The 13,484-nt window shown below is 36.6% G+C and overlaps 1 protein-coding gene and 3 non-coding genes across 5 annotated transcripts in view; all 4 read left to right on the top strand.

Moving 5' to 3' along the window:
• Positions 1 to 13,484, top strand: part of LOC137403615 (adenylate kinase isoenzyme 5-like) — a 37,728-nt gene that overhangs the window by 2,439 nt on the left and 21,805 nt on the right. For both annotated transcript variants that reach the window (XM_068089592.1, XM_068089591.1), the window contains exons 3-10: positions 503 to 643; positions 776 to 937; positions 1,336 to 1,466; positions 5,337 to 5,528; positions 7,835 to 7,916; positions 8,926 to 9,108; positions 9,518 to 9,693; positions 10,924 to 11,037. In XM_068089592.1, the coding sequence (XP_067945693.1) occupies positions 503 to 643; positions 776 to 937; positions 1,336 to 1,466; positions 5,337 to 5,528; positions 7,835 to 7,916; positions 8,926 to 9,108; positions 9,518 to 9,693; positions 10,924 to 11,037 (1,181 nt within the window). The remainder of the gene's footprint in view (positions 1 to 502; positions 644 to 775; positions 938 to 1,335; positions 1,467 to 5,336; positions 5,529 to 7,834; positions 7,917 to 8,925; positions 9,109 to 9,517; positions 9,694 to 10,923; positions 11,038 to 13,484) is intronic.
• Trnad-guc (transfer RNA aspartic acid (anticodon GUC)) lies at positions 2,084 to 2,155 on the top strand. Its single transcript has one exon. It is a non-coding gene; the product is annotated as a tRNA-Asp (tRNA).
• On the top strand, positions 3,705 to 3,776 carry Trnad-guc (transfer RNA aspartic acid (anticodon GUC)). The gene has a single exon. It is a non-coding gene; the product is annotated as a tRNA-Asp (tRNA).
• LOC137405526 (U1 spliceosomal RNA) lies at positions 13,142 to 13,305 on the top strand. Its single transcript, XR_010979773.1, has one exon. It is a non-coding gene; the product is annotated as a U1 spliceosomal RNA (small nuclear RNA).

Here is a 13,484-nt window from a genome sequence, read left to right as displayed (position 1 = left end):
ACTATAGTTGGACAGATGGCTGACAAAGGACAAAGATTGAGATTTGTATACATGTATATATAGATTGCTACATGTATGTTTAGAAAAATGGAAAGCTGAGGGCTGAGTTTTGAATTTGCATATTTTTAAGCTCCCATTTATGTGAAAGTGGATCAGAAGTATGTAACACGAGCAGCGAGTCAACCCACTTAGATGTCTTTAGCTACCTCGGTTCCACTTCATGCCTTCATGCAATTCACCTCAAATTTCAAAGGCCAAAGACAATTTTTATGCGCCTGATTTTTGAGCTGAAGGTATAAAAATTGAAAGATTCTCCAAAATTTGTAAATTTAGTTAACATTGAGCTAGTATGAAGTACATCTAATCTGTCTGACACAGCCTGGCAGTATTGACCCCTAACAACCCAAACCTTAGCTAGCCATTAGGTAAAATTGTCACTATCTACATAGAGAGTATAATGTCCATAATAAGTATGACCTTTTATAGTTGGTTTTGACTATAGCAGCTCATCAGAGAGAAACGAGCAATGACATCACAAGAGGAAGCCCGTTGCCTCCCATTAGCAGGTCAAGAGAAGCGACTACAGCCTCACGATCTACTCCTATCAAAGTTCCATCCAACGTACCCTTGGTGCTTGTCATGGGTAAGTTTGCAACTTGATCTACCCATGGATAGAACTGAAAAATGTACAGTATGGCTCATGGGAATTGACCAAAAACACACGAAGTGCATGCTTTGCATGAGTGTCTAAAGCATTGAGGCTACTTCACTGTAGGACCACCCGGAAGTGGCAAGTTGACCCAGTGCCAAAAAGTCCTCGCTCACTACAGCAAGTATCGATGGGTCCATCTTTCTGTCGGCGACTTGCTCAGAGATCGATTACTCAAAGGAGCAGCTGATAAAAAATGGCAAGTGATCAAGGAGCTTATACAGAATGGTGAGAATTTGTAGCTCTATGAATAGATCAGTGAATACATTTGTGGATTCCTTACGACTGATTGAGTTGACATGTCTAGGACATATAAACCTTACATTGTTTCGCTGTTACATTAGCCCTGAGTATCGTGACTTCAGACAGGAAGTAACTCATTGCACTGCACGATCTCTAATATTTACAAAGTATAGTGTTGAATTCAAGCAAAATGGCTTTTGACATTCAAATCATTTATTGTCTATTGGCTTCCAAGTAGCCAATAGAATTCAAGGAAAATTATTTGTATGGTTGAGGTCATCCGTTGTCTATTTGTTTGCAGGTAGGCAATAAAATTCAGATAGAATCATTTTTATCATTTAAATCATTCGTTGAGGTCTTAGGAATTGTTGAACACTTTGCAGGGGAAATGGCTCCAGAAGAAGTGACACAGTCTTTGATAAAAGAGGCGTTGAAGGCAAATATCAATGCAGATGGTATACTCATCGAAGGCTATCCTAAGACTATGGATCAAGTAGATGAATTCAACAGAATCGTGAGTCTTTCTTTTTTAATTCCCTTTATCAGCTTAAAAATACAACCTTGTGCGTCATATGGCCCTCACTGTAATGTTTCATTGCCGTTTTCATCTCAATAGAATGGCAAATGCATTTTTCCTGTTCTAGCTCTATATTGAATTACATTTTCTGCTCTATTAGTAAAATATTGTTAGAGGTGGCAACTCCAGTTTGTAAGTCATGCTAAGGGTTGTTCTGATCTCAGCAAAACCTGTTAATATTAAATAGGCCTACATTGTATAGCCACTTAGCATATATGTAATATATATAACCATTTATATTATATAACCAATAGATGAGTCATTGTATTGGATTAGAAGAAAGAACACAGGAGCATTATTTTTATGCGAATGTTTTGTGGACACCAGAATTAGGCTCGTCTATGTCATGGCTATGTAAGGGTGAGAGTTTGTTTCCTCGGTGCAACAGGCTCCAGTGTTTGAGCAGCGAATATTCATTTTAACAATAATATTGTATGTATTGTGTAATCAAGATAGAGGTGTGCCTCGTCTGCAATTTGCATAATGGAAATATAATGGTAATTAGCAGATACCAATTGCACCGGTACAATAAAATACCAAAAGTTTTCAGCAAATCCGTGTTAGTATAGTGGTAAGTATCCCCGCCTGTCACGCGGGAGACCGGGGTTCAATTCCCCGACACGGAGAGCTTTCTTTTTAGTATTTTTGTAGAATCAATTTCAAAAACAGGTAACAGCTGCAGTTTGTGACTCCCTGCAAAACTTGTTAATATGAAATATAGCCACATAGCATATATGTAATATATATAACCAATAGATGAGTCATTGTATTGGATTAGAAGAATGAAGGCAAGAACATTATTTTCATGTGAATCTTTTGTGGATACCCGAATTAGGTTTGTCTCGGTCAGGGGTTTGCAACCTTTTCAACTCAAAGAGCCATTTGGAAACGTTTTCCGCAGGAAAGAGCGCAGTGGAAGCCACAAACCACTTTTGATATTTTAAATTAAAAAAAAACTACATTTAACTTTGTTGTTTAGCTTTTACTGCTTTTATGCCATGCTTACACCACAAAATGAAAAGGTGTGGCAGGTATAATGATTTAACTGCTGAGAAAACAAAATTACACTTTTGCAAGGAACAATAAGATAGCTAATAATAATTTAACATATTTAAAATATTACGTTGTTTTTAAGATTACTTTCAAGACAAATTGCAACTTCATGTTTAATTCTATCCTTCTTTTAACAAAACGCCAAACTTAAATTCTAACCACAGCAAATGTGCTATTTTTCTTGTGTGTGTTGTCATTTGGCGTGTATGGTGAGTAAGCTGTCAGCATTATATAATCTCCGTTGGTGAACGGCTTTCCATGCCTGACTATTTCTTGCGAGGCCACAAAACTAGCATATGTAGTTGAATTTGCAGACGTCACCCACTTCTTGAAATGATTTTTGCTCAAATCAGCCTTATGCATCAGTCCCGAAAAAGTTTTATCTCATCTTCCTCTGGATATTTTTGCGCAAAGGCTTCGTGTTTATTCTAAAATTGTCTTGCGACATTTGACTTTTGTTGTTTGCAAATTTCGTATTACATATTAAGCAAACTGGTGAACTAGTCTCATCAGCAGTGAAAGCAAACTAATTAGCCCATGTAGGATTAAATGTTCTATTTTCATCTGTCACTTTTCTTTCCTTAGTATTCACCATAGTTTGCCTACCTGAGGTGAACAAAATCAAGAAGTGTCGTACCGGCTGGTGTAATTTTTGGCGGTTTTATTGTCGCATAAATATTGACGCATAATAAGCGAAAATGTTTAGTTTATCAGCATAACTACAATTTTTTAAATTATATTACAAAATCTAGTAATAAAACTTCTATATTTTTATGAATTACTTGGCATATAGTCATAAAAGGTAAAAGGAAAAAAAGGAAAAAATCCAAAGTCTGAGGGAGTCGCAGCGATAGGATGAAAGAGCCGCATGCGGCTCCGGAGCCACGGGTTTCTGACCCCTGATCTAGGTTATGGCTATAAAAGGGTGAGAGCTTGTTTCCTCGGTGCGACAGACTCGGGTGTCTGTGCAGCGAGTATCTATAGTTTTAACAATAATATTGTATGTATTGTGTAATCAAGATAGAGGTGTGCCTCGTCTGCGATTTGCATAATGGAAATATAATGGTAATTAGCAGATACCAATTGCACCGGTACAATAAAATACCAAAAGTTTTCAGCTAATCCGTGTTAGTATAGTGGTAAGTATCCCCGCCTGTCACGCGGGAGACCGGGGTTCGATTCCCCGACACGGAGAGCTTCTTTTTAGTAACATTAATTTCAAAAATGCACAATTATAAATCGCCACTGTTTAACCAAAATCTAAACCTTTCAATAGCCTTTTAGTCAAAAACGTCTATGCAATTTTTGATCAAAATACCTTTTGGTAGTCTCATCCTCTATGCATTAGTTAATGTAAGCAATCTCTGTGAAAGCCTTTAAAAAACCTTTCTATGAAAATAATAGTTGAACTTCCTAATGATTTCTCTTGGCTTTATTGACAGACATTTTAATGCATTTTTAAAGTAGAAAGTAGATACCTTTATGGTAGCACTTGTGTAGCTCTCTCGCAAAATATTACACACATTGAGTTCAGACATTCAGTAACTCTCACATACATGTAGTTGTGTGACACGTGGTAAAATGGAGAAGGTGTGTTGTGATCGACACATCTCTGATCATCGCGATTATGCCATTTTATGATGGCCTTCTCTCAAGAGTCTGCCGTCCCTCGCTAAAACTCAAAACTCTAGGAAAGGATTGTGCAAGTATAAGTACGTCTCTATTTATGAACTAGATAGAGCAGCGATTAATGAGCGTATGTCTGACAGTTCTGACTCGAGTTGATGTATGGGTCAGCCACCTGTGTTTGTTGTTAGCCACCTGCGTTTGTTGTCGCTCTGCATTGTCAAGCACTTTGGCTTACCTGTCAGATCAATACACAGCCATATGGGTTACCCTTGGACAAATGTTGTTGGGGCATTGAAATTTTTTTATATAGATGTATTTTGCCTAATTTTTTCAGCCTTGCCTTTTGGCCATTAGCTGTACATGTAGACTTTATTTAATATATTTTTTTCATAATTTTTTATTATAAGTGTGTAATTATAGCTTAAAAAAACAAGTTCTTTCAAAATAAATTATACGGATTAATGACAAAAGGTGAATATCAGTACAAAAATAAAAGATTTCTCTGTGAGTGGTAACTTTTAGACTGTATGTCATATGAACCTAGTTCCTTACTTATAGTGAGAGTTTTTGGCTGCCATATTAACCTAGGGTTGTGTTGACTGCTGCTCTCTGTACCCCCATTCAGTGCTCATAACTACCAGGCTAGTATTAAGGTAAGCTTGCACCAAGATGAATCTCTTAAAGAAAATACATGTACTCTGGAATCTCTATCATTTTAAACATGGAATATATTTGTTGTGTTATAACATTTTGTAAGACAAGAAACTGTTATACATGATTTTATTTTGGTCACATTTGTATGTATGTATAACGTTTTTTGGTAGTAGTAAATCATAAACCATATGGATGTTTTTCATTACATGCCAAAAACAAAATGGAAATGACAGAAATCAGGAATTATTGACGGAGTTGAACAAAAGTGTTTTAATTTGTGGAAGACTGAGCTTTTATTTAGGTCAGCTGCTCACCCTCTATTGAACAATTAATTTCTAACGGAACTTTGTTGAAGGAGGCTCAAGCTTTCTTATCTCTCTTGTCTGTCGCAGCTTGATGGAAGGGAATATTTCCTAGTATTAAGGTTGGACAGGTGGATCGTAATCAAAGTGAATATTTGCTATTATCAAGGTTGGACGAGTGGATCTTGCGATTCTATTGGATTGCGAGGAGGAAATGTGTCAGCAGCGACTGTCAGCGAGAAGGCGCCAGAACGAACGAATCGATGACAATGACCGAGCTATCCAACGAAAGATCGACTTCTTTAAGCAACACACTCTTCCTGTCATCAGTTACTTTCAGAAGGAAGGCAAGCTGGTTGAGGTAAGAGATGAGGGAGGCTAGTAACAGGTGTGCTTGTCTTATGTTAAGGCTATTTCCAGTTTCAGGTGCTCATGAAAAATAATTGAGATTTACTCAGAATCGAGATTTACTCAAATTGAATCCGTATTCTTTCCTAAGGTAAAAAAAATGTCAATGGTTACATTTGGTTCATACAACCGGCCTATGTGGTTCTATAACAAAGTAGAATGCAGCAACCGTAGAGCATTTATTCAGTAGTTTAGTGGTTCAAATCACAAAGGAACCACTGGGGGTGTTAGCGAGGGCGTCCAGCCACAATTACTGTATAAATTGAATTAAGTTTTAACGACTTCTTGCAGTATTCACTGTTAAACTATGTGTACCTACAGTATTTTTTGTCAGACTATGTGTACCTACAGTATTTGTTGTTAGGCTATGTGTACCTACAGTATTTGTTGTTAAGCTATGTGTACCTACAGTGTTTGTTATTAAGCTATGTGTACCTACAGTATTTGTTGTCAGGCTATGTGTACCTACAGTATTTGTTGTTAAGCTATGTGTACCTACAGTATTTGTTGTTAGGCTATGTGTACCTACAGTATTTGTTGTTAGGCTATGTGTACCTACAGTATTTGTTGTTAGGCTATGTGTACCTACAGTATTTGTTGTTAGGCTATGTGTACCTACAGTATTTGTTGTTAGGCTATGTGTACCTACAGTATTTGTTGTTAGGCTATGTGTACCTACAGTATTTGTTGTTAGGCTATGTGTACCTACAGTATTTGTTGTTAGGCCATGTGTACCTACAGTATTTGTTGTTAGGCTATGTGTACCTACATTATTTGTTGTTAGGCTATGTGTACCTACAGTATTTGTTGTCAGGCTATGTGTACCTACAGTATTTGTTGTTAAGCTATGTGTATCTACAGTGTTTGTTATTAAGCTATGTGTACCTACAGTATTTGTTGTCAGGCTATGTGTACCTACAGTATTTATTGTTAAGCTATGTGTACCTACAGTATTTGTTGTCAGGCTATGTTTACCTACCTGTGGTATGTATTAAAGAGTTATGAAATGTTTTTGAGCAGTAAAAAGAATTGAATAAATCATCAAGTATTGTTACATATGATGCAGATGTCAGCGTGAGTTAATCTTTTATGTAGAAGATGCCTGTAGGTTATGCATACATGTAGACAGACATGTATGCTGTGGGAAAAAGTGTTCTAAAGATGTTTTATCCGTTATAAAAATATTTTAGCAAAATTCGATTATCTGTTCATAAGTCCTCACGCCCACTGATTATCTGTTCATAAGTCATCACGCCCATAATTTTTGGTGACACACATAAAGTTTATGCTGTATTTTCAAACTTTAACACTGGATAATAATTATGCAAACGTTTACTTTGCTTTGCATACATACATGTATATAAAGACCAGCTGAATACCCGGTGTTGCGCAGGTAATGGAATAATTACTTAATGAATTTGAGTAACTTACCTGGAAAGCTAGATCTTTACTAAAATATTTATTAAAATAATACTCGCGTTTTGGGCGAGCTTAACAATTGTTGATGCTGTTACAATGCGTAACAGTCAACAGTGCCAGTTATTACCCCCAAAAAAGCCCTTTATACGTGTCTTAACCAATGTAATGACTATTTGCCCAAGGAATCCATTGTATTCCGTGTAGTGTAATGGGAAAGTTTGTCCCCTGTAAATGTGGAGGTTCCGAGATCAAATCTAGTGCTGTGTGGATTTTTCATTGCTAGATTTTAATTGCTATGACTGGACACAGGGATTAACAAAAAGACAAACTTTGAGAAATAGAAATAAGAACTAATCACTAGAACCAATCCAATCAACTAAGAATTTACTACTAACAACTAACAACTACTACAACTAACAAATCTAATGTCGTACGGATTTTTCATTTCTAGATTTTAATCGCTATAGCTGGACACAGAGTTTAACAAAAAGGCAAAAAGACCAACACTGATATTTATATATATATATATAGACTAGCTACATCGTATTTCTGCATAGGCACTTGACTTGTTTACACATTTTCAGATTCTACAAATATAACATGCAGTTGTCATGCGGCCTTGTTGATGAGTGTAATTGATGGTTCAAATATCGATAAACTTACCTTTGTTCTATTGTGTAAGGTCATAATGGCCTGACGAAGGTTAGCCTTTTGTTATTGTCTTAGGTAAACATCATAACCAATGCAGCATCTCCCCTTTAGAGCAACGTCTTGTGCATTTAGGTAAAACCTAACATGATCTCTGTGATCTGTTATATATGGTTGTGTCTGTGGTTACAGCTCTCCGGTGACCGAGATGCTGACGAGGTCTTTTATCAGATAGTCACAATCATAGACGTGGCCTTCTACGGAAGAGACCCAGGTTATTATATTCAAAAATATCCTCCACTAGAGCATATCATCAGAGATATTGTACCTTCTGACACTGGGACACGTAAGACACTCCTTCTCTAGAGCTCATTGTATCTTCTCACGTCACTCTATCGTTTCTCCGGAGATCTCTTTGTCGGTTGCTTTTGTTGCACTTTTATGTTCTCCGTTCTTGTGTTTTGCTTGTTAATCAGTTCTCCTGTTATCCGTTGATGGAAATTTAAAAATGGCTACCACATCGCATGGTTAATACTCGCTGTTTCAGCTAATATTGATGAGTGATCATTAACATAATGCTAAAAGATAAAAAAAACACTGAAATTACTTTATTGCTTTGTTCTTGTTAACAGGTTGGAATCTTTCTACAAGTTTACCTGGAAATCTTAGACAATCGGTCTGGCTGTCAATTTGAAATGTGCGATCAAGTTATGTATATGGTGACACAACCTAAGTAAATGAAATTATTCACAAATTTGTACAGTTATAGAGATCGCTAGTTACATGCATAGATGTTATTCCGACATACAGAGTAATTCTGTGAAGGGCTAATCAGAGCCACAGTTAGTTGCCTGGGTTATGGCTTGAGCCACTGAAATGAGTGAGTCTTTATTGCTGGTGCCAAACTACTACAGTGGAAGCCTATACCAACGTGCTACAATGGAAGCCTATACCATCAATCATTCTCTCTTGTGCTGCTGCTCTTTTTCTGCTCCTTCATTTCCTATACTCACTTATTTGGAGTTGTCTTCTTTTTATTCTTTTTCTCAAGGTTGGTTCTATATATCCTACATTATAAGTTTTATCTTGTTTGGTATTGGGGGAAGTTAATATTTATAAATTTGATAGTAATTATAAATTTTCTTTGGAGAGCACTAGGCATGGGTTGGTAAATTTTTATTATGAACCTCCTTCTATTGTAACCCAAATACCTCACACTAATTCCGCATGCAGTTTTGAAAATTACTAGCTTTGCTATTCGCACTTGCAATGATATTTTACAGCATCCGTTGCTATTTCTTCCTTGCAATTTGCCCAAGCCCTGCCTTCTCAAAACTCAACAGCATCATCAGCTGCTAGAAGGAATACAAAATCAAATTTATCCTCAGCTTCCTCACTGATCTTGATGGACAAGGATGAAGGCAGAAGGGAGGGTCTACCATCCGCCCCTATATTCTTTATTATGGGTACGTTAGACCGCTTACGTTAGAGCATGAACGATCTTGAGCAAATTCATTGTCCATCGTGAATCCATTGTCACATATCATACATACACAGTAATATACTATACATACACTGTCATATACTATGCATACGCTATCATGTACCATGCATACTCTCTCATGTACTGTGCGTTCACTGTCATATACCATGCATACACTGTCATATATCATGTATACACTGTCATATACCATGCATACACTGTCATATACCATGCATACACTGTCATATACCATGCATACACTCTCATATACTATGCATTCACTGTCATATACCATGCATACACTTTCATAGACTATGCATACACTGGCATATACTATAGATGACCTTATGACCATATGGTCATATTGATGGCCATATGAACGCCTGTTTTAGGTGGCCCAGGCTGTGGAAAAGGCTCTCAATGTGTCAGGCTTGTTGAAAGGTTCCCTGGTTTGGTCCATCTGTCCATGGGTGACATTTTAAGGGAGGAGATAGCATCTAGAGGTTCAGCTAGCGACAAGATCGACATGATATGTGACCTCATCTATGCAGGAGAAATGGCACCTAGAGTAAGTATGGCTCCTTAGCTAGTTCTCAATCTAAGGCTAATGATGAATTTTTTACAATATGGGACAGAATATGTCCAGAATAGGCAAAGTATTTGGGAAGAGCTGTAACGCTTTTAACAGAAAATGTCAGGTACCGTAAAAGCTCTAATTGAACGCCATGGCGCTCTATTTTTCAACCCTTCTTTTATAATAGCGGTCAATTGGAAGTGGGGTTCAAATAGAGGCTGGTGTTTCATTTTTCAACCTTTCTCTCATAGTGGCCATCAAATAGAGGTGGCGTTCAAATAGAGGTGGCGTTCAAATAGAGGTGGTGTTCAAATAGAGGTGGCATTCAAATAGAGGTGGCGTTCAAATAGAGGTGGTGTTCAAATAGAGGTGGTGTTCAAATAGAGATGGCGTTCAAATAGATGTGGCGTTCAAATAGAGGTTTGACGGTATATTCTAATGGGTGTAACAAAGTATGCATGAATTGATATGATTTATGTAATGTTTGTTCTAGATTGTAGCAGTGAGGTCAACATCCAATGGAGCTCCCTAACTTTTTCAAAACATGTACAGTATATTTTGTTTTTGTTCTAACAGAAACAATTCATTTCATCAAGTTTTATATTTATGGCTAATAGAACTGTGGGTCAAGACTGACAGCTGCCAAACCATACATTTGTTAATTCTTCCCTTGTCTGCTAGCTGTCTCAATTAGCCTGGGTACAATTTTATTGGAATGATGGGCTTTAAGCCTGTACCCTTGTCATGCATTGTTTTACAGCTGCAATTTTTCATTTTTAATGTTCTATTTTGTAACACCAGTGCCCTAGATGCCATGAATTTTATATTTATATTATGTTATATTATTCTTAAACTCTCACCGCATTGATTTGTCATAGCAGGAGCCAGAAACTTCTCGACCATGGTTTATTATTATTGGAAAACCATATAGCAAAACCAATTGAGGCTATATACTATTTGGGACAATATACTACCTGAGGCTATATATTACTTGAGACTATATACTACTTGTGGCTATATATTAGTTGAGGCTATATACTACTTTAGGCTATATACTACCTGAGGCTATATATTACTTAAGGCTATATCCTACTTGAGGCTATATACTACTTATAATAAATTACTTGTGACGCGGTTCACAAGACGTGACAGGATTCAACGATGTAGATATCTGGTCTTATAATATAATAAAATGTACATAATCACACTTTATACTCTTGTCAGGACTACACCATTGACCTTCTGCTAACCAAGCTCAAGAAGCATCCCTCCGCCAGGGGTTTTCTTATAGAAGGATTCCCCCGAGACAAGAAACAAGTCGAGGATTTTAATCAACAGGTAAATTGTTGATCTCAGCAAGCATGGGTACTTGAGGTACTCTTGATAGACATAGTTTAAAAATCGACTGAAACACTCGTAAACCTTGATGAACAATTACTGCCACGTCCGATTTTTTTGAAATACACCATTTGAATGTAGCAAAATAGGAATAGTTCTCAAAATATGATGTGTGAAGTTTTCGAAACGAACAGTTCTGTAAATAAAATTTAAAAATCATATCTGAATGAAAAATAAAATGTGAAAATAAATAGAATTGTAAATGGAGCTAATTTATACAACATCTAGTGAAAGTTGGAGTAAGTTTAACCTTGTAATTTTATCACTCATTCTACTAGTGAACCCACACATGCCGAGCTTGCATTTCTGTTCGATTGTCTTTACACTAAATCTATATATAAATCTGAAAATTTGTCGTCTGTCGTTTAGTCTGTCCAGTTATAAGCTGGTTAATATCTATCAATGGCAAATCCATATCGAGAAAATTTGATTTCGGAACCTCCCGTGAGATGCAACGACTTCATAAGGCAATATGAGTATTTATCTGGGTTAAAATACACATAGCACTTTGCATTACACAACATCCCTAAAGCTTGCTCTCACAGCTCTTGTTTGCAAGTTTATTAGCTTACTCAAATTATTCATTGGCAATATGCCAGGCAAGTGGCAGGCAACTACATTACCTGACACTATTTATACGCTGTTTTTAATACCCGTGCAACGCCGGCATTCGGTTAGTTTATATATAAAATCAGGTGTTTGTCTGTCGTCATTTGTATGTCCAATTAAAGGGGTTGGTTAAAATATCGCGCACTTGCAGTCCAGTACGCCGTTAGAGATGTAGATGTGTAATGATTGTATGCGCAATTATTCCTAAGTGTTGCAAGGTGCCTTCAAAGTACACTGGTAGTGCGCTTGACTTCACATACATCACATGCATCTGAATGTACGGGTTTGGTTCCTGTGAGGTACAATATTTGATCTTAATGCTCTTAGCTGGCTCAGACAGACATGGTTCTTATTATAATAAAGATTAAAAAGTTGGCTTAAGTTACTAGCTGAAGTTACTCAAATTTATTGGGTAAAGAAACTTAGTCAGTAGCAACTACATTACCTGCCACTGTTTATAAACTGTTTTAGAGCTTGAGCAAATGTGTAGCATATGAAGTAAAAAAAAATTTTCGACAAATTGTTTTAGCTATGATACGATATTTAGGACCTTTAAATTATGCCATGAGTAGACACGCATAGAAAGAAACAAACGCTTTTATTTAAAAGTTAAAATGGTTACTGTAGTACATGTTGATTAAATATAAATTTTCTGTGCAAAAGCTTTTTTATAACCTGTGCATTAATATGCAGAGCATATACATATTCTAAATTAATGAATATTACTAGATGAATGAACATACATGTATATACTTTCTTAATTTATTACCTGTTTCAAGCAGTTCTATGTCTGCTTGAAACAGATCTGTAGCTATTAACTAATAGCCAAGTACTCTTTGTATTATACATTATACTGTAAATATTTTTTCTCACAATCACGGATTGCAGCTATGATCATTGACAGGTGGAGAGCACCTCAACAAAACATTAATTACTATAAACAGCCCAATTACATCGTATCGTACAATATTGTTGAACATCTGAATTAGTGCTTGGGGCTGCGGTTTCAAGTACTTGAATCATTGTTGATTTGAGTTTGTTTATTATATTTTGATTCTGTTGGAATGAGCTGGTATTAGTAAGTACTTAGAGCTAAATTGATATCATCAAGTTGTCGTTATAAACTAGTTATTAAGTTGTTATAGAGGCGATACACAAATGGCCTACCGTAAAACCGAGTAAAACCAAGATGCCAATGGCTTTCGTATTTTTGAAATTGTCTCCCCTGTCTGATGTTAATCTTGATACGTTGTTTATGTCTCAGTGTGTAGTCGGTTAATTATTTAATTTAGTTATAATAAAGAAGTCTGCTCTGAAAACAAATATTTAAAGTAAAAATCCAATTTTACTTTTAACTAGCTGAAAAATGTGTTTTGACATTGCATTATGCTTGTGCTTGGCTTACATTAGTAACAAGTCTAGGGGTGAGCAACTCATACTTACCTGGCGCAGGGATATCCATGATCAAGAAGGTGGATTCCCCAGGAAGAGGCCTTACCATTGCACTACGGTTTGGTTGACGCCTGCGATTATCCCAAATGTGGATAACTCGGGTGCGTAATTTTTGGTAGTGGGGGACTGCGTTCGCGCTATCCCCCGAAAAGTAACCAAATTGTATCTAGTAATAGTATGCGCGCAGCTGCATCTGTAGGTAGATAAAACAGCTGCTGTGGCAGGAAGTTGGCCGTGCAGACTGGTTAGTGTCCTACAGGCCTAGTATGAATTTTATCTATATAATTCATGGAATGTAGGTTTCGTTGTATTAAATGCATTTTCTA

The sequence above is a fragment of the Watersipora subatra genome, chromosome 9, assembly GCF_963576615.1.
Source record: "Watersipora subatra chromosome 9, tzWatSuba1.1, whole genome shotgun sequence".
Taxonomy (NCBI): domain Eukaryota; kingdom Metazoa; phylum Bryozoa; class Gymnolaemata; order Cheilostomatida; family Watersiporidae; genus Watersipora; species Watersipora subatra.
Note: the sequence above shows the minus strand (reverse complement) of the source record. Positions and strands in the feature narration are given on the sequence as shown.